The 26144-nt window shown below is 43.4% G+C and overlaps 1 protein-coding gene across 4 annotated transcripts in view; it reads right to left on the bottom strand.

Annotated features, from left to right (window-relative positions):
* CNTN4 (contactin 4) overlaps window positions 1–26144 on the bottom strand; it is a 253514-nt gene that overhangs the window by 33262 nt on the left and 194108 nt on the right. For all 4 annotated transcript variants that reach the window (XM_042880935.1, XM_042880934.1, XM_042880937.1 and 1 more), the window contains 4 exons: window positions 25882–26066; window positions 18320–18456; window positions 16747–16876; window positions 12526–12676 (listed from right to left, as the gene is read on the bottom strand). In XM_042880935.1, coding sequence (XP_042736869.1) covers window positions 12526–12676; window positions 16747–16876; window positions 18320–18456; window positions 25882–26066 — 603 coding nt within the window. The remainder of the gene's footprint in view (window positions 1–12525; window positions 12677–16746; window positions 16877–18319; window positions 18457–25881; window positions 26067–26144) is intronic.

Genomic DNA, 26144 nt, shown 5'->3' with positions numbered 1-26144 from the left:
TTGCCCAGTATTTCCAGCTGGAGAGGCCAGGCAGACCTGGAGCAGTACAAAGAGAAACATCAGCGCACAATCACTGGATCTACTCTCCTCTATTTGCCTGCAGTGACATCTCTGCCATATTGGTTTAGTGACCCATCAGCCACCTCCAGCCTGAATCGAGCACAGCAGATCCAATTCATGGAGCTCACTTCTCACTGCTGGGCAGAATTCCCAGGAGTAGAAAGATATTTCTCAGCGAGTAACGTGCATTTAGTGATAACACGTCCCAGTGAGATCAGTAAGAGTTTTATCACTGACTTAGTAAAAACAAGATCAAGCCTTTGTTTGGAATACGAATAATGTGTGAAAACTGCAGAACTCCCTAAGCACGTAATGAAACAGCTCATCAGTAATTACCTCCAGCCTAGCTCCAAGGAAATCCAACCTTTGGCTGTCTGACTGCATCCCTTGCCTCTACACAAACTGCTGCTCAGGTCAGCCCTGTGCTGCAATAGAGCACTTGCTTAAAAACCTCAGCCCTACTTCCCTTACTGTATCACCTTCTCTGTGCACATCCAGGAAGCAAAGGGACCAGCACTGCAGAGCCAGGGATGAATAACCCCCATCCATGCCTGGCCAGCACCAAGTGTGAGCCTCGGCAGGGTAAGCGGTGTGCTCGGGGCCAACCTCCTCACAGTGAATTATTTACTCACTCATAGAGTCCCTGCAACACCGACGGAAGATCTGCACCAGACAGATGATGCCGCAGGTATCCCTCAATATATTCTTGTCAGCATGCCCTCTATTTTTCTCTTCAGCAGGTGGAAATGTGGAATATGAATGGACGACAGAGGCAGTGCATACAGCAGGCTGCGTGACAGCAGTGGTTCTCCTCCCAGGGGACAGGGCAGCAGAACTGCTGGACTGCAGCAGACAGATAAATTCTTTCTTGGGAGCAAAGTACTCCTAAGTGACTTTTTTTTTATTTTTTAATCTCACATGGTTTTATTTGCTCTGCTGAAATGAAGCAAGGTATGTTGCTTCTTATCTGATCACTTCAGCATTTTAATTTATGAAATACAAGCAGAACTACACTTGCTTTCACTGTTGATTAAACACAGACATCCAAAATATTTCATGCTTCACCAAGTGAATATTTTTAATTTTTTTCCCCCCAGGAAACAATGCTTAGGATGTCCTATCCTTTTTCTGTTACAGGGAGAAAAGATGTCTTAGAGCAAGCATTTAAATGAATGTCAGCTGGAAGAAATACACACAGAGTGCAATTTGAGATAAAACTACCATTGATTCCTTCATGTACAGCCTTTGTGGCAGTAGTTGACGTGACTATTGAAAAGGGACTGTGGTGCCAGAGTTCTTCTAAGAGATAATCCGTCTTCTGAGAGAAGATTTAGGTTAAAGGCACCTGTGAGAAACAGTGCATTTCAGCCTACATGATGAATGGCTCATTGTCCTTCCCCTGATCTGGGGCTGGAAGCAAAGGAGGAGGGAAAAGGCATGAGACAGCCTGGCCTTGATTCTCAGCAACGTGTTTGCTCAGCCATTACCTGCTGTTCATAGGCAGGAACATGGAAAGCAATTTTTAGCCTAACAGCAACTTTGCTTTATGCCAAAACTCTACTGCAAATGTAAATGATTCCAGGCAATTGCATTATTTATCTAATTATTTCTGTTTCTACCGCATGCCTTTGTAGCGGTTTACCTTCTTAATAATACTTCCCATGCAATGAAGCAGTGACTAGGATTATTAAAATGATCTCGTAACGGCACAATTACCCATTAGGCTCTTTGAGAAAACATGGAAAGATTTAGAAATGCTTCCAGGCCTGGATGTACATCCTGGCTGCCAGGGAGGATTTACTGCTCCCAGCCCTCCCTGAGCCAAGGCATCACTCACCACCACCTGCCCATCACCATGAAGGATGGGCTGCCTCGCTCCCCTGCTAATAGCAACTCCACGGCCATGGGTGAGTGTGACTACAACCTTTGTGCCGTGTAAATAAATAACAGTAAGGCTAGATCTGTCTGCTGTATAACATTAATCCCCATTAAAGTAGGCACAGAGGTCAACGGGGACACCACAGATCTCCATTCAAACCTGTGACGGCCTCTGGCATGCACAGGGAGAGAGGACAGGAGGAGAGCCCTGACCCTGATCCCGTATCTTCAGGCCACCCAAGATGTCCCTCCACGTGTCCACAGCACCATCTCCCAAGGCTGGGCTTCACCTAAGAAAGCACATGAGAGCAGCTCTAACTCCAGACACTTCCGCACGAGTGGGAATCTAAACCCATAAATGGTACTGACTGCCATACGATGCAGGCAGCCTTGTAATGCTATGCAACTTCTTGTCCTGGACCCGTTAAGTTTTGATTTACATTACCACCAACATCTGCTATGGTACTTATTCGTCTATAACTACTTGTCTTTTCATGGTTCACAGAAAAGTCTGAACTAATTTGGAGCCTCAGTCAAAGCCCATTTAATTTAGTACATGTCTTTCTCTTGGTGAAAGCAGGCACTAGATAAGGCCTTCCTTATCCATGACAACTGGCAGCTCTCTTAACAGCAAACTCACTATAATTAATTTTCAGGTAAGAACTGTATTTGCTCAGAATAAACCAAGGTAAAAACCTGTTCCATTTAGTTCAATAGAAAAGTTCCCAGCAGCTTTCCTGGAAATGCATTGTACGTGGAACTACAGAGGCTGAGGATGAAGTGTTTGATCTGAGGCAATGCGTGGCCCAAGATGGGATGGCAAAGACCTTTGTCCTCAGTGCTCTTGATCCCTAAGACAGGACGCACCACAAATGCACTGAACTTGGTGTAAACCAGTCACCAAGTCATCCTAACACTCAGCCATCCTAAGTTCTTCCTGCAACTTTCTTTCTCGACTGTTTATCTGCAGTGACAGAGCAGTCCAGATAAATAATACAGCACTCAGAACACATTAATGACTACCAACGCAAAAGCTGTGCTTTGTCATCATCCTCCTTTTTGCCTGGAAATTTTTAGGACAAGTCTGGAACTGATGAAATCCTATTCTGAAGGAGTGAATAGGAAAAAAAGGAGCATTTACAGCTATTAGACTTCATGTAAATTGTTTAGAGAAGCCTAGGGTCATAATTCAGATATAAAAGTATCCCTGGGTTATCTAAGAACAGTTCTCTACAAAATGTCTTTCTTAAGGGATGATGATAACAGGAAGAAACAAATGAAAACCAAACACAAACACGGCTAGGGACCCTGAAGCAAAACAGCAGGCTGTCATGAATTTTAAAGAATAGAAACCTTTTGTCTTTCTGCTCTTTTTTCATTGTACACAAAATTAAAATAAATACAGTAAGAGCAAACGTGTCATAAAAATAAATATTTGAGGAAGCAGATCCAAGCAAAGCAGAGCAAAGCTCATTTTTACAGCTTTCATTCCTCAGACATGAGGCAATAATTTGAGCTGTATGGGAAGACGGCAAGTCTGGAGGGTCCAATGGTGCAGAGCGCCAATTTCCCATTGATTTGGTGAGAAATGAAGACCAATCCCCATGGGAGTCCCTTTTTAGTGCAGCCCTTTAGCCTCACAGTTCATTTTTGCAGACTAAGCTGGCCATTTGTCACAAAACACGAGAGCAGCACCAGCAAGAAGGGGTTTTGGTGCTCAGCACGTGCCCAGTGCAGTGAGTTCTGAGCGCAAACACTTGGCATGGAACAGGCTCTCCTCTTCCTGAAGCAGCTGGTTGCTGGCTCGGGTAGAAGGGCAAAGCACTCTTGCAAACCACCCTGTGGAAGGCTAAAACATCTGCACACAACTGTCTGTCCAGACACAGCTCCTCACCAAGAAATGTCGTGCCCAGCATCAAGGGAAACCTTGCATAAGGAAGCAGCAGGTGCTTCAGAACTGCTACTCAATTCAGCCTACCTATCACTCAGTGAAATATTTGCTATGCTCATCCTTCCACGGCAGCGATTAGAGCCCAGAGGCACAGAGATTGAACGGCTTCTCCCAGCCAACAGGGAGAGATAGCAGCAGGCTGAAAGCGCTGCCTCCATCATCCTCACCAACAGCTCCCTCCCAATGAGGACAAACCATCACCCTCTACTTACAGCAAAGGCTCCAGAGTTCTGGCAAACAGAACCATTAACTCAACTGAAGCTCAGAAAAATAATTCTCTTATGAGAAAAAGAAAAAAATCTGCACAAGATTTTCCGTGCATCAGCTGCTGACACAAACCATTTCTGGAAGCATTCGTGAGATTAGAGCAGAAGCAGTAAATGCGCTCTCAGCTTATTCGCTCCAGCTGATACCATCTGAATGGATGCCCAAAGGCACAGTCTTTCAAAGATAACACGTCTTTTCCTCTCGTCTCAACAAAAAATGCCCACAGTACAAAGATAAATTACCCACTCCGCTTGTAATTGGCATTAACGTAGACTTGCAAGATCCAAAGATGCATTTATGTCACTTAAAAATGATGTTTAAATAATCATCAAAAACATCACCAAGTCTGGTAGGATGCCTAAAAAGTTCATTAGAAATCTCTCACTTCCCCCAAAAGACATATAATTATTTCTTTGGATTTTAAGCATGTATTTCTTAAAATGTAGCCTTAACTGTAAAATTATTATCTTCTTACCACTAATTGTGAAAATGTCCAAGAGAAGAAATATTTTATAATATTTCTCACTTCAAAACGCTCTGTGCTCTGCAGGACTTGGGAAGGGCTGGTGGGTGCTTCTGTCACTTCTCTTGCAACCCCCTGCAAGCAAGGCTCTGCTTCTAAAATAAGCAAACTCAAGGCAAAAGCTGCTGACTTCACCAGACACACACAGCAGGTCCCACCAATGCCATGAGGTTGGCTGCACTGTGGTCACTGTGTGGTGACACTGCTGTCACTGCTGGAGTGAAAGCGGTTTGCTGGGGGAACAGCAACAGCTTCTGGTGCTGCAGAGCAAATAAATACGCTCTGTTTTAGGGATCAGCCTAATTAGGGTTATGTCTTGAGACATAAGAAATAACATGGCATTAAGTTGTGCTCTAGAAACAACACTTCTCAGGTTTCTTCTCTTTTCTTGAAACATTTGCACAAGAGCAGAGGGGAAAAGGCAATGCAACAAAAAGGACCGGCATGGCCAACTTCTGATCAGCACTGAAGTTAAACCATTGGAAGGCTGGCAGAGTGAGTCTGAGGGCTTCCTTAGGCCCTCTGACCACCAAATCAAGTGGTTTCCTGGCTCATCTTAATTCTCTTCTTGAAGAAAATTGGTTAATGCAAGTACGCGCCAGTTGTCTCAGGCACTGCAATGAAGTAAAGCCATCTTCTGCCATTGTCTCTGAAAAGTAAGATGAATGCCGCTCCGTCGACTCAAACTTCAAAAACCTATTTGCAGAATGTCATTTTTCATTGCGCCTAGGCAGGATGTAATGAAAAACTGACACGTTATTGATGGTTTGGTTACCTGTCTGCCTTAAAGAAATTGCACAGGTGCTGTATTTAGAAGGAAAAAAAAAAGAAAAAAAAAGACAGTCAACACAATTAATGCAAAACAATGATAGGAAGCATCCTTTGAGGTTTTATTTTCTGCTGAAGTGTCACCAGACTGCATGCCCAAAAGCCACGGCTGGCAATTCGTCTCTCGAGTAATCAGGATAAAAATAACACCATGGTTTGTACCCTGGCACCAGACAGGAAAAGATGTGCCCTCTGTCCTACTGCCTTTTTCTTCCTGGCTGTTTAAAGCAATTAGCTACTAATTAGGAAGTCTGAAGCAACAAATAAAAAATGGGAATTAATACAATTTGCCAAACTCAAGACGCTGACAGTAAGAGAAATGCCTTTCTTCCTTTCCTTGTCTGATTCCATAACTTTTCTTTCTCAAAACAGAATAGCACCGAGATAAATATGCAGAACTTGTATAACTTGTGTTATACAAGTAACAGCTGATCTGATGGCTCTGAAAGTGAACAGCCTTTGTGAGGGCATCGTGATGGCTTTAACTGTTCAGAACATGCTGGGTAAGGTGCTTCAAAGGTCCATCAGTCTCCATACTGAAGTGCAGAAGGCACCAAAACACCTTGCTTTTCAGAAGCCATTGGGGCACCAGGACTTCCCTAGGATACAGTGAAGAGCAGCAACGAGGCACCTGCAACAATTCGGCCCTGAAATGCAGAAGCCACCTCTGCAAATGAATCTCAAGCACTGCCTGTAAGCATGGCTCTCTCCTGACCACAGTTTGATGTGGACGAAGCTCACCGGGCACGCTGTACAGTGCTAAATGCTGCCACAACTGACCTCTGTAAGCAAACACCACGACATGCAAAAAAACCTGATGCAGCATGGCTCTGCACGTGCTCCAGTGTGCTCATACATCATGAAACTTGTCAAGGCTGCGAGATAATGGGACCAACTGGGAGAATTTCCATGGTGAGCTCGCCTGGAGTATCTAGGTCAGATCCTGCTCTAACAAAGCGCACCGCGAGGGCCGCTCTATACAGAGACTTGTTTAATTAAGATAACAGATGTTGCTATTATATGAGTACTAGTCAGTGGCTGTTTAATTGGACACTTTCATATTCCTTGCTACCAGCGCAGAGCATCATTTGTCTTTTATGAATTTCTTCCTTACAATTAAACTCTATAAACAACGCGCTGTATATTCACAGAAAAGAAACAGCTCTAATGATGTAAGGGCTGTACACAAACAAGAATGGGAGAAAAGTAATTTGTTTTGGGGCTTACAACTGCAATTATTTTTCTTTCCTGGGCTGAGAACAAGTGTGGTAGGAGGGTAAATATGACTGCCAATAGCTTCAGCAGAACATTAGAAAGGAAAACCATTGTGAGTACATACTTTGAACATACATTATTTCAAAGGAAAACACATTATATTTTGACATGTTCTTACCAAATACTCGAGCAACTGACAACAGAACAGGGAGGCACTCACTGGCGAGGTGTGGCCGAATGGCAGACTGATAAATGCCTGGATTTCTTCTTGAATGTCAGAATTCTAAGCCAGGTTATGGATTCAGCCTCACTGCTGCACCACAGGAGGGCTGGGCAGCAGTGCTACAGCAAACCACCAGGCTGGAGAAATGCAGCGTTTCTCCCCCAAAAAGCTATCCTGGACTTCCTGCACACAGCCTACGCTGCTGGGAGCTGGGAAGCAATGCAGAATTAATGCAGCAGGAAGAAATGGTAAACCAAGAGACCCAGACATCTCACTACCTCCTAAAGAACTGTGCAACCCTATGTCTTCATACTCTGGGAAATGACAGTTCGTGTGTCTGATAGACTGGAATCTAAATTGAAACCCTTTGTTAAAAATACAGAAGTGTAAATCTTACCAAAATGCCCACATGTAAACTCAAGCAATTTCTGTATGGGCAAAACAAGCACCAGGTGAAATAAGAAAGAGCTGCAAGGAAGTCATGCAAATCTTGCACTACACCCAATCCCCAGTGCTACTCCAACAAAAAGCCATTCCGTGCCAATAATAAAATACATCCCTTGACCAATCCCACTGGAAATTTTCATAAGGTCCCCTCACAAAATGACCTTCACTGGGAACTTATTACAAGTTCAACCTGTGCTGATGAGAGGCAAAAAGCCCACGTCCTTCATGGCAAATCACAGCACCAGTGTCCACTTTAACACTCTATTCCAGATCCCAGTGCTTCTGCAGCTCATCCCTTGGATGGCGTGCACCAACATGGCAGCACCTGCAAGTCTGGAGAGCAACGCTCTTTGGCAGCTATGGAAAACTGTATGAAAGAGATTTACCTGTTTCAAAATTAAGCTTGAATACCAACTCAATTAACTGCTTAATTTAATGCCAGCTTGCAGCACCCTGAGCAGTTCCAGGACTTTTCTCTACTCACACCCAGCCCCGTCCTCCCCTGTACCCAGGAAATAGGAATGAAGTGGGGACAGCAGCAACTTCTGCTTGTCAATGGTGTGAGGATGAACTGCTTGTGCTTGCACTAGCACAGCTCTCTGTGGGAGCAGTGCTGTAATTACGAGCAAATTGAGAGCTTTCTATGATAAGATCACCTGAAAATAAAGGTTTTAAAACAAGTCTTGGTAATAAATGTATGTAACATTGCGGCATTAGATGTAATTCAGTTATTATGAGAGGATTAAGAAAATCCTGCAAGAACAATCTGGGCGCTGTGACTTCCCCTCCCGCTCCTGCCAATGAAAGGCAGACAGAATGTCTTGCAAGGATGTAATTGTCACAAACAAGAAATCCCATGCATGGGGAGATGCCTGACCCGATGCCAGGCATTCAGGAGTCCAAAGGAAAGACCCCTCATTGAGTGCTGGCTTTCCCTCCCACCACTGTTATGCAGGGCTCATCAGTTAATGAAAGGTTTTCCAGACTTGTGAGTAACTCTGGATACCTGTTTTATCTTGGTTAGTCTCAGGTAAAATTACCCTCCACCTCTGTGACTGCACTGACATCTATGAGTGACTCTTTAGCTGCTGATCAAAGTACAGACATGGTTTGAATCCACTCTGTCTTCCACACGATGCAGTCAGTGCAAAAGACCACACATTTCTGAATGTAACATTTGTCTGACTCCTATACGCTGCGTATGCAATTCTGTAGATGACCGTATTTTATACACAAAACCTCACTTGACATTGACTATTGGTATTTCACAAAACCAGGGGAAATGAGGATGCAAGACTGTAAGAAGATCAAAATGCCTCTGAGAATTAATTAAGTAAAAAACACTGCCTGGCTTTGGCAGCCTCCCCCCGCACCTACCCCCTTCCAGGGTTTTTTTTCCTGGTTTGAGTGTCAGCAACACTCTCCGTCTCCATCCCAGAGGCCCAAGTCCAGCATCAGTCACACTGATGTCACTGGAGCATGAATCAAAGAGAACCCATGCAACAGGATCCCAGCTCATCAAACCCGGCATTTTTCCATCCCATCTCCTCTCCCAGACTGGTGTGGAGGGTGGAAGTTAGGTTGGCAAGCAGTGGCCTCACCTGCTCCTACCCCATCAGCACTCACTGACTTGGGGCCGATTTGTAAAGAGTGGCAGTAAGCATGACCGAGGACCTTCCCCACAGAATGTAAAGACTGTTGTGTAGGTGAAGAGAACAAGACAGAGCACCAGGGACAGAAAACAAACTCTTCTATGTAGAAATAGCTTTTGTTTTCAAAGCAGAATTTGCAACATAACTGTATCTGTGCTGTTGCAGTTTCTGTATAGAATTTACCTTCTAGAGTCAAGCTACCGACGTTATTTTGCTCATTCAGGCCTCCAAGGCAGGATTTCCATTATTATGGAGATGAACTGCCTTTAATGACTGCAATAATATAATTGTACCTCAGGGCAGAATTTCTAATAACATGATTGCACAGATCTCAAATGCTGGTAAAAGATGTCTTCAGGGCAGGTTGTTCATTAGGGGCGCAGCTCACACCAGTGCAGCCCCCAGAGAAGAACATGAAACCTCAAGCAATAAAGCTCTTTTTTTCCATGGCAGCCTCTGCCCTCTGGGCAAGCATTGAACAGTGCACTTAGTTTTGCCTCCTGGACAGCAGTAGCCTCCAGAGCAGGATTCCTGGCAGCCAAACCCCATAAACAGTATTTCTGATCCCAGAAAATTGTCCCTAACATCACATTCTATCTGAAAAGCCACAGGAGCCCCAGGAGAAACACTCCAGCGATCACCACAGTTGAAGTCATGCTGTACATCAGCATCCAGAGCCAGGAGCGACACCTTAAATGATGCTTTTGTCTCCACCTGGAATTGGCAGGACCATCCATATTGATTAACCATCCCATCATCAGGTTCAGCCTGTAGAAGGATCCAGATGGTCAGGTGCCTCTCTGAAGCTTGATGGACTCCTTAACGTCAGTTAAGCTGGAGATTTCATTTAAGTTGTTTCTCCCACACCTGTCTCAAAGTTCAGTTTTATGCCCTGGGTGAAGAGATTTCAGCAACAGCTTCTCTTGGCATCTTTCTTACTGTATCTCAACAGATTTTTTTAAAAGCCAAGAAAGTTCTTGTTTGAAGCCCACATGTAAATGTGGGTGTAGGGACATCCCCAGATTGGACTCCAGTCAGTCTGCTGTCCCAGGAAGGCAGGATGGAAATAATGCTTCATTGATCAGAAAGCAGGAATGGGGCAGATGATGCTGGCCACGCGGCCTGCCTGAGCTCTGTTCAGTCAGACAGCACTGATGAACAACACCACAACTGTATCAGCCAATATCAATCCTTAATTGCACTTTTCACGCGGTCTCCAGTCACAGATTGCAGGGATGTCGTGTAATGGAGGTGGTGATGAGGATTCAACATCCTCATCCCCACAAGAGACACAAACAACAGCATAGAAGAACTAAATAGGTCCATCGCCAAGTAAATGGAGCGCTGTTTTGCCATAGAGGCCCCTGCTGGAAGATCTGGCTGGTGGAAAACCCCAGAGCTGCAGCAGCAGCAAATTTCACACCTGCTTGGGTACATTTCACATCTGATTTCCCATCCAGGGCTCAGTGCCCAAGCAGGAGGCTCTGGCCAGGCGAGGTGCATGGCAGGTGCAGGGTGAGGAGCAGAGCATTTCTGCAGTCTGCATTTCAGTTCAGCTCTCAGCTACTTTTTTCCCCAACTGCTGCCTCACCAGGAGCAATGAGACCTATTTTTTCCCCACATGAGAAAATCTAGCGATATTTCAATTCAGATCTTAGTAAGCTTTTAAGAACACACCTGCCTTTTGCCATATGTACTATGCCTTGGGTGAAGTCAAGTCAGGAAGATGCAGCAGATGCAGCCCAGTGAATTGCTCCTTAAAACACATGGACATGTGTTCACTTCAGGGTGTGCTTTGGTGTGGATTCCCTCATGCCCACCACACTGTGATTTTAGGTGACAGTGTTTCAGGGAGGTGTCAGCGCCTCCTTTTCCCACTTGCCTGTTTTCACAGAGCCCTGAAGAAACCTCCTGTTTTTACGAGGTGTATCTTTTTCTCTAAGCTCTGGTGAAAACTGGTCGAAACACCAACAGGCTGTTCGAATAACCAGCTCAGAAGTTATTTGTGACGACACACACAGGCAAACTGAGCCTGGCTGTATGGTACAAGTCATGAGCCCCTTCCCTTGGGAAGCCAGGATCCAGGGGCTTCTGCAACAGACTTTTAGGAAAGCTTGCAGATGAAAAAGCTGTGCTAGAGCAAAATCACTTTGTTGTTAGCATTGCACCGCAGTGACAAAGCAAGAAGCACAGTTGCTCTCATTTCTTTCCTTTCCTAATCCCTGGCTCAGATAAATGCAGGCCTCCTCTCCTGGTCTCTAAATTAAAAAGAGATGAAACCACAGCATACCAAGGAGAGCAGCTTCAGAGAGAACAGCAAACTTTAGCTGCGGACTCTGCCGGTGAGGACAGAAAGGGGAAAGCGCTCTGAAACCTCAGCACTTGTTACTTCCACCTTTTCCACATACTGCAGCAGAAGAATAAGCTACTTTGGTTTAAAAAATCAATATGGCTTGATATACTATTACATCAACCTTGCATAGCTTTGTTCCCTGAATGCTCAAGGAAGTTCTCCACATCCAACTCCTTTTATTCCAAGAGGTGAAATCAAGCTGTTCCTAGACAACTGCCTCCTAAAGACCAGATATCACACAGTAAATAAGTCACAAATACATCCACTATTTTACTTATCCAACTGCAAACGAATATTTACATGCACATCACCACAGTATTTGCTTAATGCCCATTACAAGCAGGTTGGCCGGAGCAAGACTAGACTTTCCAATTCCAGTTCTAAGAGGTTTAAGCTTTTAAAAATAACAATTTCTTCTAGTTCCTGTCTCCTGGGTCCATACTCATAGGACACAAATGCACTCTTCCCACAAGTGCACTGCAGTAAAAGAGGTGCATCACACCTTGAGGTGTCCACAACAGCTCTACAGGCCCCTCTCTCGGAGGCTGCGGGAGCAGGACAAGTAACACAGCCAGCAATGGATCACTGCACTCACAGGAGCAATGACTGCAGATTTAGAAGGTAGGCTCTCACTTCCTTCTAATTCTCTCCCTTGAATTAAGAAAAATTATACATATATTATTTGGCTAGCCTGAAAAAGCTGTCTCCAAATAAGTGTTATCACTGCCAAATTAATTACCGACCCCAAACAACTCCCGTTTGCAGGACACGTTGAATAATTTACCAGGATTGTGTAATTTGCAATGGAGGGCTTCAGCACTACTCTCCTGGGGAAGTTATCTGAAAAACAGTGGCTATTAAGAGCAATCCAGAGACAAAAGATTTGCTTTTTAGAATTTATCTTTAACAGCTTCTAGGCGGGGACGCTTCAACAGTACACAGACACGAGGATGAACACAATGGGAATAGAAATTTCACCCCCAGCTCCTTGAGATTGAACACTGGCTGTTTTCACATTTATTTGCAAGTCAATTTTGGGAAGCTATTAATGACAAATTTAGTTTTCACTGCTGAAAGCCCCTGGGTTGGAGCAAGCCAATGAAAGAAATGGTTTCTGTAAGACATTACCTCTCATTTTCTCTTAGGATGTCTTTTCCTTTCTTCCAAGAATAAGTAGGTCTGGGGGAAGCTTTCGGCTTGCACTCAATGATTACCTCACCGCCCACTTTCACAAGAGTTAACTTTTTCAGGAGCGTTTTGGAAAAGTCTGGCCCGACAGCTGGAAGAGAAAAAATGAATACGGATCAGAATTTCCTCTAGGAAAGAAAGGCAGGCTCTTGGGAACATGACCATATCCCAAGGATTCTTCTCACCTGTAATTGCTCAGTGTTCTGCCTTAAAATCTGACATGTTTATATTTACCATCACTGCATGAAGAGGATCTCCTATTTTGATGCTATAAAGGGAAGAGACCTTGGCACAGCCAGGTCCTGAACCAAGCGAAACAAGGCCAACACTTGGGATGTCAGCAGGGCATGGACAAATCTCCCATCATTTGCCCAAGTACCGTCAGAGCGCATTCCTCTGCTTTGTGCAAAAGAATTCAGAATGGCAAACAGTGGAGCAGTGCAGACAGGCTGCAGCATGGCCACAAGGCAGGCCTGGCGGGGAGGACGCTGTCTGGCCCCAAAGAACTGCTCATGATTGATTTGATGGGACCCAATGACAGGCAGAGCTCGGAGGCAGCTCCCTCTCCACTGACTCCCCAAGGAAGACCATAAGGTTTTGCTTATATCAAATAGGAAAGTTATTCTTCTTCAGTACAGAAAGCTCAAAGCAAATCAGGAGAGGCAGCAAAATGGTTTGATGAGCAGCTCTCACCATGGTCACTGCGTCTGCGTGGCACAAAGCTCTGCTCCCCTCAGATTCTCCCCATCTCCTTGCACTGTGCCTCCTGCCATGCCCTCACATCGCTGAGGTGGCAGCAGTTTGTTCAACTTCCTTTCCACACTCTGTGAGGTGTAAGTTTAGATCACCACGCGTTGCATCTGCTTGGTGCTCCAGAGAAGGATCTCAGGGTCACCTGGTGCAGCTGGGAGAAAAAAAGCTGCCGCGGGAGACAGAAAGCAAATTCTTTTTTCCTACGGCATCTCTTCTGCCTCTGCTCTTTTCAATATCATTTCTGCCGCAAAAGGGCTGAGAATAAAAAAATAATTCCACACTGACAGTGGAATGGCTTTATGTTCTAATAGAAGCCTTCTGTCTTCCCCTTATGCAACTCAGAGCTCACTAATCTCTGAGATGCCCTGTCTGCTGTGTCTAATCATAGAGGGGTAATTCATTTCAGAATAGAGGAAACCGTCTGTTATTAAAAACTATAAAAGAGCCTTCTGAAAACCAACACCGGATATGTAAAACATCTCCAACTTAAAGCAGCATCCTGAGAACGACTCCCCAGCAACGCGCTCAGAGCCAGATGAAGCATTAGCTAGATCATACTGTGGTGACACACTGTCCCTTTTTGGAAATGCTTTCAGATGATGGTCTGAAACGTACAGGCAGAAGAGATTTTTGAACTCTCCGGTGATTCCCACCTCTTGGATTGTTTCTTTACAAGTCATTGGCTACTCCCCTCCTGCTCCTGCATGAGGGAGAGGAGTTGAGCACTGTGGGTTTGTGAGGACTGATGAACAAAGCAGTCATCGGGGGATCAAAACGACTGAAATTTAGGGGGAAGGAGGAAAATCTACTTGGATTATGCAAGGAATTCAGCATGGCCAGAATGCACATTGTCTGTAAAGAACAACACATTGCTGGGAATCTTAAGAGACTGCTGCTCAGGTCTGATAAACTGTGAAACAGCTTCTACTACTGGTTGTGCTTAGGGCTGAGATGGGAACCTAAAATCTGGAATTCAGAAATCTCTGGGCTCAGTTCTCAGCACTGCCAGAGCCCTTCTGTGCCACCTTAGGGAGAACACCGTATCTCCATACCTTGCTTGTAAAATGAGGATTTAAATCACGCTTTTTTCACTCTAAGCTCATCTCCCAGCTTTTTTATTTTATTTTATTTTTTATATTTTTTATTTTTTTAAACATCCAGCTGAAAAACTCTTTCAGGCAATGACTGCATCTTCCTACAGGTTTTTGCAATGCCCAGCACAACAGGACTTTGGTTTTAGCTCAATTCTCCGGAAAATATAATTGACAACAACAATAGAGAAGCATCATTCTGAGAAAAGCTCTGTGAGTAATTTTCCATCACTCTTTTTCACTTAATTTTGCTATAAGCCTCACTTGCTAATAATGGTGTTTAATCATTTCAAGTGCTTAACATCAGGATCTTGTAAAATAACCGTTTTTATACTCAGAAAGATCCCCTTAAAAGCCAACATTTCTCAGTGAGAACTCAGAATATTGACCTACTTTGAAAACTGCACTGAAAGGGAAAACATGCTGTTTTCCTTTAATAATGTGCCAAATTAAATCACCGATCCACAGAGCTGAACCTGCAGCACAGCATCCTGGTACTTCTCACGTGACACACAGAAGCAAGATTGTGTAAACACAGATGCGAGGTCAGCCACGTGCCATCTATCTGGCAGGTTTTTAAGAACAGGTTTCCCAAGGTCTGTGCTCTTTGTGCCAACATGAGGCCTGCACTGGGATGTCCCTCTTACCTCCAAGACTTGAGGAAGACAGAAATTACATTAGCTCTAATTATATCCTCAATGTTCAGTTCCATCTTTTTGGGTGGTGGTTCTGTCTGAGCTCAGCGCACAGTGAGGATGCTGTCTCGCTATTGCAGGTCTGGTCCTCAGCTGCTAGGAGTTGGATTCAGTGATCCTCATGGGTCCGTTCCAACCTGGGGTATTCTATGATTCAACCTACAGTCCAGAAATGTCAGTGACCACACTCTCAGGACCAGTTCCAACCCCATTGCTGGGACAGCTGGGTGATGGCAGCACCCACTGATAGTCTTTACCTTCCCAGACAATCTGCTCTCCCAGCAAAGGTTCATCTCGACAGGAAATGCATCAGTGGCCTTATTTGAATTTCTTCCATGCAGTAACACACCCAATACATCTTAGCACTGGAAAGTCTGATTTATTGAACATTATTGTACTTTTCTTGAAGAGCAACAATGACAATCTTTCAAATGATTTCTTTTTCCGCTGTATTGCTGCTGATAAAAATGACTGATACTGAAAATGCCATAATCAGTAAAGACCTTGTGCTTTCTTCTTCGGGATAAAGTGGGGAATTATGCTATTGAACGTGTGCTTTGAAAACAACTAAAGCACTATTTTTTAATTGCAAATTCGATTTAACTATTCAAAGCTGCATATCCATTTTGACTTGCAGGTTCCTAGGCCTGTCACTCACACACAAGCTTTCAGAGAGCGAGGTGCAGCATCACAGGATGGCTGAAATTAGTGGGAGGTGGCCCTTTTCCAGCTCAGCTCAGCCTGCCCACCATCCTGTCCTGCTGGGTGTTGAGTATCTCCAAGGATGGAGATGTCTTATTCTGTCTGGGCAACTGTACTCATGTTATGTTTGAAACAGCAAAATAAAGATTTTCTTATATTTAAATGGCATCTCCTATGTTTTAGCCCATGCCCATTGCTCTTTTTTGGGTGCTGGGCATCACTGAGACAAACCTGTTTCTATCATCATTACTGCCTCCCATCAGGCATTTACACAGATCGTTAGCATCCCCCAGAGCTGTCTCCATTAGTTTCCCATTAGGTTTGTTGAGGAAAGCAGTGAGAACAGCTTGCTAATTCAATACAGAATAGGAATCTGGAGACTTCAATTCCATTCTCACTCAAAGATGCATCTTCTGGATTTCATGTTAAGCCTGATTCTAATTGTTGGAGGACTCAATTCACAGGAGGATCCCTTGATATTAACTGGAATGATTAGGTTAGGCATACACAAAAACAGGGAGGGCAGAAGTTGTTTTCTTGGTGAGGGTTTAGGACTGAAGCATGATGGTTTTGGATGGTGAAAGTTCTGTTCAGACAGAAAGGTTTTCAACATCTCCTTGGGACAGTCCAGAGTGCTTTGAATTAGGGCAATTGCTTGGGTTGGCAGGAGGTGTGAGCAGGCTTGCCAGCTCTCCATGCTCAATTACCTGGATGAATATGAGAACAGGACACGATATAAAGAAATCTGTTCTCTACTGATCCGCTTTCTCAAGTTTTCATTTCATGCCACACTTAAAAACAACAACTTGTCCAAGATTCTCAGCGGCACTTCTTCAGACATTGACACTTGGCAAAACCAATTTGGGTTTAAGCTTTGCCAGTTTTTGGAAAGTTTGCAGCACTCAGGAAAGTAAACTTACCTATGACACTCAGTTCTGCACTGGCATAAATGGAGCCGTGTCTGTTTTCTGCGACACACTGATACATGCCGGCATCCGACAGGCTGACATTCCTTATGGTCAGTGAGCCCTGCTCTATCTGAACTCTGCCCTGTGGGAAAGAGTGAAAAAAGAAGTAAATAAGGAGATTCTTTCTTGGAAAATAATCCCAACAGGAGCCGTGCCATTTTGCATGGCCAGGTAGACAAAAAGGCAGCAGTAAGAGGAATAATTTGCATGCTCCATTCTATTTGTTTGCCAACTAAATTTACGTCAGCTTAAATGGAAAAAAACAATACAGTACTTGGTAAATGCAATTTAAATCGAAGGACTTTCCCTTGACTTCTCATTGATTTAATACCTAAACCATTTAGATTAATCTCCCTTTCAAACAGGTGAACTTGAATCAAAAAATATGCTTTTTTTTTTCCCCATGGTGACATATCACAGCCAACCCAATTCTTCAAAATATTCAAAACGATGATATTACAGGTATACATGAAAAAGAAGGTTAGGTGGTTGCCATTTTAGCTACAATGGGAAATATTTAAAATCCTCTGCAGTTTACTGCAAACAACATAGATGTTAATAATTTAATGATCCTTCACTTCATATCAGCCACTAACATGATTTACGTACCAGACCATCTGCTAGTGACCAGCGTGAAGCAAGTAAAATTAGTGTGTGGAACAAAAAGACCACAGTATCATTTGTCAGCCTAAGGATATGGAGCTCACGTTATCAATTTTAATAAGTACAGCAAAGTGTTTCCTCCCTCCCCAGGAGTTTCACCATTAAAAAATAGTAATATAAAGAGCTATTGGCTTTCTACTTGGCCGTAGGGTGGAAATTTAATGTTTGTGCAATCTTTGTCAGGGCTTGATCAAATCTGGGCAGCCATGTTCTTTCACAGTAAGTGAAGGGAAAAAAATGCAGGCTACTGTGAAGCCAATGCTTTGGTAATTTGTTTTAGTTTGTTGTTATAATTGAGGCAATCACAGGACTGTGTGATTCCTCTCAGTGGTACAAGGAGCAGGCGCCTGCCCTGTTCCTATGGATCCCTCATCTCTAGGCAGGTTTTGGTGTCCCTGGCAATGGCAGGCTCCTGTTCACTCACACAGGGACACAGCTGGGCAGGAGGAATAGGAATGCTGCTAGAGACCAGCAGAAATTCTAAGGTTTGCTTAGCAGCTGTAGCTTGCCTCAAAACCATAAGCTGGAAGAATGAAACCAGGGCAACCCACAGTCCCACATGGCCATTACCACTTCCTCACGTACATGTCCACTCTTAGATCTGTTGGGTTTGTGGATATTTCATTTTTGGGAGGAACTTTAAAGCTGTCGTGCATCCTAGGTGTCATTAACAGCTCTCTGAAGCCAACCCAGGAGAAAGAATGGGGCATTCCCCGCTTCTCCAACTCAGGAACTCAACCCCACACAGAAGCACCTACCAAGCATGACAAGGAATTACCTACAAAGGAAGGGGATTTCAGAGGGCTGCCATCACTTCCATCCCCAACAGTCATGAAGTCATAAGCAGAATGAGAACACCTACCTGAGGCAGTAGTGGTTCACCATCCTTCAGCCAGCGGTAGGAGGGCTTCGGCCTCCCGCTCGCATGGCACTCCCAGAAGACATTTTCCTCAATGGCTGCGTGTACATCACTGATCTTCTGAATCCAGTTGGGCTGAGCTGCAAAGCAGAAGTGAGGAATAAAGCCAATAGTAGCTTGCTCTCCAGCATGACAGCAAACAGCCATACATTTCTTTAACATCACATTTAAGAGTTAGATTCGGGCCTGACCCACAGAGCGCTGCCACACAAAGCTCTTTCACATGTATGAAAAACTCTTTGGAGCCAGTAATTACGTTAATGACACTGAACATCTCCAAAAACAGGTCAACAGGCCCTCGAGATACATGTTGATAGAACTCAGTCAAACTTGTGCTGGAAGGTATTTTTAGCTATGTTTCATGTATTATTATCCTAAGAGTTCAATGGTGTTTTTTTTTAACATCCAGCCTAAGTTTAGCTAGACCCCAGCATGCAGAATTACCCCTTGTTTTTGGAAACGACACAAAAGCTCCTCCTGTTGCTACTTTCACAAACACCATCAGCCTACGCTTATTTACAATATTTTTCAGAAAGTCCCATTAAAAATAAAGGACATTCAGTCTTTTTAGTTGTCATTTACCCTACTCTGGAGTAAGAAAATCTGAGACTTAGTAGGAAGGTGTTGCCAGCAGAGGTCTCCAAGAACCTGATTAATCCCTCTACGCACGCAATCAAGATTAGAAAACAAGATTACTCCCAGACAAAACAAAGCAAAACAACAACAAAAAAATGCATCTCTTTTGAATAAAGACAGGAACCAGAAAAAGAGGCCTGAAAGGATACATTTAAAAATACATGAAAATGTTAAGTTGAACACAAAGTTGGTATGCCTATACCTAAAAAACTGATGTGTCTACTGCTAGGTGATGCTGGATATACACATTCAGAGAGCTCAGTGCCCTTCCAAACTCTTTTCAGGCTGTGACAGATGTGTGCCTAATTCTACATGTACCACTTAAGCATGCTTCCTTTCTCACTACATCTATAAACAACAAAGCTTAGTAGAAAGCTGAAGAACTTCGCACAGAATCTGAAATCTGCCTCAAGAAATACTCTAAGGGACTTGCAAGAAAAGCAGAAAGGAAAACTGAATGTAATGATGATGCAGGAGCAATATGTGGAAATGGGAGGTGAGCAGTGCTTGCATCTCCGACTGCACCTCCTGCCCTGCAATGTGTTTACCTTGTTTATTATCTGTATCTACAGTGATGTGAAAAGGAAAGGGTTTAAATGTAGGAAGACGAAAGTCAGCTCTGTCATTTAAAGTAAGAACTTGAACAACCCCACGCAACTCCACAGGATCACTGGCTCAAGGACATTCGCAAATTACTCATGAGTTTATGTATTTATTATTCTAAGAACATCTAACTCACAATTTTGAAGAAAGTCTTACGATACCGTGAAAGGAGCTCTACAAAACCACACAGACCCATCTGCCTTTTTTGCAGAGCTGAGTGTTTTACTGATTTCCCACATGACAAAAAAAAAAAAAAAAAAAGGCAGACAAAACAACCGAAGCAACCTGCAGAGAAGGAAACCCGTAAAAGGCACAGTAGGGTCTATAGAATATAAATGTAAGCAATGTAAAAAGAAAAACAACATATATCCTTTGGGGGAGCAAAGTAAACTCAGTTTTTTATCCTTATTTCAATTCAGTACTTCTCTTTATTTCAGGCAATCATAGTCCTCGACAAAGGCAAGTTCTTACTCATGCCAGTGAAAAACTGATATCCATCCAGTCTATCTTTCACAGTGTGCATGTTACAATGTGAAGTCCTGCATTTGGATGAACACAAAGTCCATCCCTGGAGGCATTCAAGGCCAGGCTGGATATGGATCTGGGCAGCCTGATCTGGTGATTGCTGACCCTGCACATAGCAGGAGGTTGGAATAAGATGATTACTGTGCTCCTTCTCAACTCAGGCCATTCTATGACTCTACCCTAGGTAACAGTGCAGATTCTGACCAGTGCAGATGCTGGAACCACAGGAGCCACTGCTAACCTACCCACTGCAACACTGCAGGCTCGCCCCACCATTCATTCTTTCCAGTTACTTAAACTAGTTAAGCTTCCCACCCTACAGCTATTTATGCTGCAGATGACTACAGAACAAGTGTATCAGGTTAAAAATAAAGCCCAGTGAAACCTGGAGGAGCCCTATGTTTCCCAGGAACTTCATTCTCTGCTGCTCTTTGGGAGACGTTTCTAATTAGGTCAAGCTCTCCTTTGAACAGCTCATTTCAGAGAATACCAGGCATGCTCTTGACTTAATCTTGAGTTATACACAAGGGTTGGTTCATGTAGCAAATATGTTTGAACCACCAAATGAGAGTCACCATAATATAATGAAATTTGACAGCCTCCCATTGGGGATCGTACCAAGACACAGTAATGTGACACAAGATTTCAAGCACGATAATTAAAATAATTCAAATAAGGATACGAAACCTGCTCTGTGCTAGAAAATCTTCTGGTATCGCTGCATTATTCAAGATAATGAAAAGGTTCAATTTTTTTAATTTAATGGCTGGTAGTGGTGTTCTTGAAAAAGTTCTCCATTTAATTTCTGTGGCACTGAGCAAAGAGGAATTCTTGCATATGATGGGACAGGAAACATTTTGACTCTGTTAGCAGGAGATTGATGTTACTGGCTTTGTTTGGAATCTTTCAGGAAGAAAAATCTGGTACTAAAGAAAACAATTACACAGAATTTGATTAAGAATTCAACTGAGTTGCAAAGAAAATTCATATGCTACATCTATAAAGCAAAAGAAAAACATTAAAATATGATGCTTGCACAAGGTGAGAAAAAAGGTGAGAGAGCTGTCTGGAAACTGTGCTCAGGTGGGCAGAAAAAAGTGATGGCATGGGTCTAAAAAAAATTTTGTTACTTTTCAGACTTCAACAACATGAAGTAGGGCATTTTAAACAAGGTGATTAAGGAATATTCTCAGGTATTCTCTTGCTCCTTCGTGAGAAAAGGAGGAGTCTGTTCTTGGTAATAAACGGAAAGGCAAAAGCTGGCACTGGAAAGTTGGACCAGAAATCACATCCTAAAAGGCTTCTCAAAATGAAACGATAGCCAATGATGATGCAACACATCAGAAATAAGTAAGAAAAACAAAGAATTATGGGAGTGACATGAAAAACGAAACAGAAATAAATCTGTAGGACTTCATAAGCCTCTGCAAGTTCAAAACAGCCAAAGAGATTGAAAAAAAAAAACGAGGTATTAATACATACACAAAATCCAATTCTTGGTTGGTGTATATTGATTTCAGTGTTCCTAAGCCAATTTATAGCAGCTGATGACCTACTGTGGGCTGTGTAATTCATCATTAATGGCAGATGGAAGGCTGGATGATTGTCCATTACTATATCTATTATGAGGAGACTGAGACTGAGCCCAGGACCAGAGAAGCACAAAGACCAGAAAGCTAAGCACAAGAAATAGGAGAAACAGATGGGAGAAATACACGAGTAATTAAAAATAAAGAATACACCCAGTGTATAAAGTTTGTGCAGGCAAATGCATGCGTCACTCCGGTCCAAGTGGGGATATAGCTTCTGAAAACAACACCCCTATGTCCTTAATTCGTTGTCAATCCTAATCACCACAGGAACACGGAACCAGACACTAAGTTAGCTCTTTTCCTTTCTTTTTCTTAATTCTTTTCTCCTGACCTCTGCTGGCAACTGAGGACTATTTGAAATCCATACAAGTCTCAAAGGTGTGCAAATCCCCACCAAAGTCATTTGCTTGAATGTCACATCTAAATCAGGTCCCTTCACTAGCCTCCATCTTTGAGTTGTTCAACACTACTTTTTGGGCAGGTAGTCTCCTTTCTGCCTTTCTAGAAGACTATCGCAGTGAACTGGACAAGGAGATATTAAATATCACAGAAAACGAAACAAAGGAGAATTCAAAGGTGTTAATCTAGCAGAAAAAACTACTTTAACTGTCCTCAACTTTTATTTAATTCCTCTTCCATAAGTTATTCTGTGCCAGTGCACAAATTCACTCCCCTCTTATATCAAGTACCAAAGGACTGTGTGCACGGACACGTTCATACAGACCAGACCCCAGGGACTGAATTATTTTTAACCACCGATGCTCAGGATGCTGCTACCCAGGAGAGTAAGGAAGATGCAGGATGCTCTTTGAGTTGCCTTCAGTCCTCATTTCTCCTACCTGCTTTAGTTTCTCCTGACAAGGAGCTATTTTTAGAAGGCAAAACGACAGTAATTTGAACACTTTCCCCTGAATCTTCTAGAAACAGATTTCTCTCTCTCCATCCCTAGCAAAAAGGGAAGTGGAAGAGAAAGACACCTGTTCTCCATGCAGAAACACCCTATGGAGGCAAGGCTTCCTTCAGGCAGCACATTATTCAAAGCTCAGGAGTTACTTTCCCTCCTGCACTGAAGTCTGAGAAAACAAACTGTTGGTAAGCCATCATCATCCACGGAGAGCACAACCAGTGGCGAATGGCACTGCAGTATTTGCTCCCAAACACAGCACTGCTTGTGTTAAGGACAGCTTTGGTGCCTGGCAGGTCTCTAGAGGGTCGTTAACCAGGAGTTAAACTGGCACCACATTCCACAGCAACACAACATTTGAGACTTTAAACAAAATTAACACTGAGATGCTTGAAGGTGAGAACTTGCTTTCTAATATGCCTCCGTAACAGATAGAAAACTGGGGTTTCCAGTGAGACATGCAAATTATAATTAATAACACATACTGGTGCTATTAGTGTTTGTTGTATTGTGCTTCATCAGCCCAGTAACTCATTTTATTTCAAGTGCTTTTGATTTTTTCAGCAAATTATTTGTGATCTGAGGCCTAAATGGAGTAGAGGTACACAATTTCCTGATCTTAACTTATGTAAATTTCCTTGTCAGACTTCTAGCAAGTGAGGAGCACAACGTGATTTCTACACTTGAGCTCATTCCATGGAGTGGCATAAAGTAGCTTTAGCAGAAATAAAACTCGAGCTCATTCATGAAAGGTGGGCTCTTCTCATTGTCAAATTAAGGAGCTGTATACATTCCTTGTGGGACTTTCATTTGAGAAATACTTAATCTGAGAAGTGACCCGGCCAATTAAATGGTTTCTGCTGAATATTTTACAAAGTGCTGCAAAGAAAAGTAATTAGTGACAAATAAGCCTGTTTCTTCCTAATACAGATGCTGCTGTGCCGATGCTTTCAGAAATCATGCTGCCTGCAGTTATTTCTCCTCACCTTGGTTCCAGAAAGATGCTTGGCAGGGAATGTATGAGCTCAGCTCAGCTAAAGGACTCCCAGTCCTTGGATATTTTCCAATACAGATCCAAGTATCACACCAGTCCTTGGATATTTTCCCTCACTTCCAGGCTGTATAAGACAGCTTAGATCTACTGCAAACACCAAAGCCAATCTCCTTGTTTCTGATCCTAACTCTGGCATAAACGCCTTCCTGGTGGTGCTGTAGCTTCATAGCCTTAGTGGTCCCTTTCCTCCTCCTCCCCATTTGGGTGCTGGGCCCCAGCAGCCTCCTCCAGCATCAGGTGCAACGTGTCTGTGGGAGCTAAGTACAGGTGGGAATGGAAGACAGTGGCTTTCCAGTTTAATTTGCTGATTCTCCAGAGCCAATTTCAGGTACATGGTATCAGGTTAGGAGTGGCAGACAGAACAAGAGAGTCTTACGGCAAAAAAAACCACCTGAGTGATCTATCATTCAGAGGTATAACAGTCAAGAAAACAGGTACAAGCCACAGTAATTGCATTAACACCAACAAGCTTTCTATCATGTAGGTCTATCTATCAAGAAGGACACGCAGCATTCAGAACAAAGGCTTCTGGAGAACAATAAAGCACAGACTGTTGTAGGGGCTCAAAGCGGAGAAAATGGAGGAAGAACAGATCTTGCACATTTAATTAACCTTTCCTGCCGCAACGAGGATGTCAAACAACTTTCATGTCACTGATACGCTAACAGAGGAAAAAAATAAACATTGATACAAGAATGAAATACAACAGAAGTCAACCTTTCCTGACAACTTCCAGGAGCACTGAAAGAATTTGACAATGCAGGCAGGGCCGGGTTATCTGCAGCAAGCAGGCAAATTTGAATTTCATTTTCTTTTTCTTCTCTATTTTTTTTTTATACTTTGCACACAGGCAGATAACTGGGTTTAAAAGAGTGCCACTGTTAGAGCCAGATTTTAATCTCCAGGCCTATGCTGTATCAGTGTGTCCCTGTGTGATGCTGTGCACGAGCCCAAAGCCCCGTGTCCCACATCCCTGAGCAGCAGCCCCTACCCCACCAAACCAGCTCCTATGTTTCAGTAACAGCATAGCACTTCTCAGCATTAAAAAGAAAAATGATTACAGGAAAATAGCTGTCATTCAGTCTCAACAATTCATACAAAATGCCTATGGTAAGTTGCCCTCCTTAAAAAATTTCACTGCCATGTGAAACTCAAAAGCCTAGCGTACAGAAAATAGAAAACCCAATCTTTTCCACTGCTGAATGAATGCCACGTACAGGCTGGCTGTCCTTGAAAGCTGAGTATGTACAGACCAGCAACTCACCATCCTGACAATGAGACTCTTTTTTAGTGTATTATGTTTAAAAACAGAAATCAGCACAGGCTGACATCCCTCTGCTTACAGGATGAAAAGGAGACGTAAAGATGGTTCACAACATCACAAACAACCGAGAGAGGAGGACGCTGCTCTTCCCATGGAACCTTTATTTTCTGTGCTGAAAAGACACCTGAAAATTGACATAAGCCATGGCAGCAGCTCTTTTGTATGGTCTGCTGCCCATCAGGAATGAGATCAGACTGGGTTACTCACTAAATCAATTAGATGATAATCCAACATTTGCTATGGTAGGAGTCCACCTAAGGCCTGAATAACTGCAGCCTTGGCCAAACTGTGAAACTGATGATGATGTTTCAAAACATTTCAACTAAAAAAAATTCCTGAGTGTGATAGCAGCAGGTGCAGAAAGCCTTTAAGTGGCCCTGATTCTGTAGGCTCTGACATGGTTAAGCCCTGCTTTCCAGGCAGGGTAACCACTATTGGTGACCCCTGCTGCAAACAGTCCTTCACTGGTTATACGCAATTAACATTTATTAACACGAGCTGGGGATTCCCCCTTCTGTGTGGCCACACACCATAATAAATCACAAGCTGTAAGCACCACCACAGATCCCTGCACAGCACTCACAGCCACGGGAAGGGAGATGAAGCCCTTCAAGTTCTTTCTGTGTGTTACCAGGCCAATGTCCTCCCAGCAACACGGTTTTGTTTTCCAGCAGCTCTGACTCTCAATCAATACGTGCTGCTCAGACAGGTTTTATTTCAAATTACACCCTTTTCAAGATGTGCCGTTCATAAATTAGTCATTTTAAAAATCTGCCCCCCCCCCCTCAAAATGACTTTCTCTCAAAATATTTACTGCATATCGCATCTGATGCAATAAAATCCCCTAAAAGCAGGCAATCTGCTTACCATAAAATGTCAGCTGTCCTCGTGCCACGTTTTTCCCTCTCACATTTTCAGCGACACACTCGTAGAGTCCAGCATCTTCTTGCTGAAAATTTGGGATCTCCAGAAGCCCATTCGATCTGTGTCTCCTGGCTTTTCTGGGTATCTGTTTCCCGTCTGCTCTCCTCCAGCTGATCGTAGGAACGGGGCTAAATGAGAAAAATAAAGCAAATAAGGTTTGCAGTAAAAGGTAGGGGGTCCTGTCCTGCTAACCTCGTGTCTAACCA

Source organism: Lagopus leucura, unplaced genomic scaffold, assembly GCF_019238085.1.
Source record: "Lagopus leucura isolate 7727_CA_CO unplaced genomic scaffold, USGS_WTPT01 Super-Scaffold_100028, whole genome shotgun sequence".
Lineage (NCBI taxonomy): Eukaryota > Metazoa > Chordata > Aves > Galliformes > Phasianidae > Lagopus > Lagopus leucura.
This window is presented reverse-complemented; position numbering and strand designations above follow the sequence as displayed.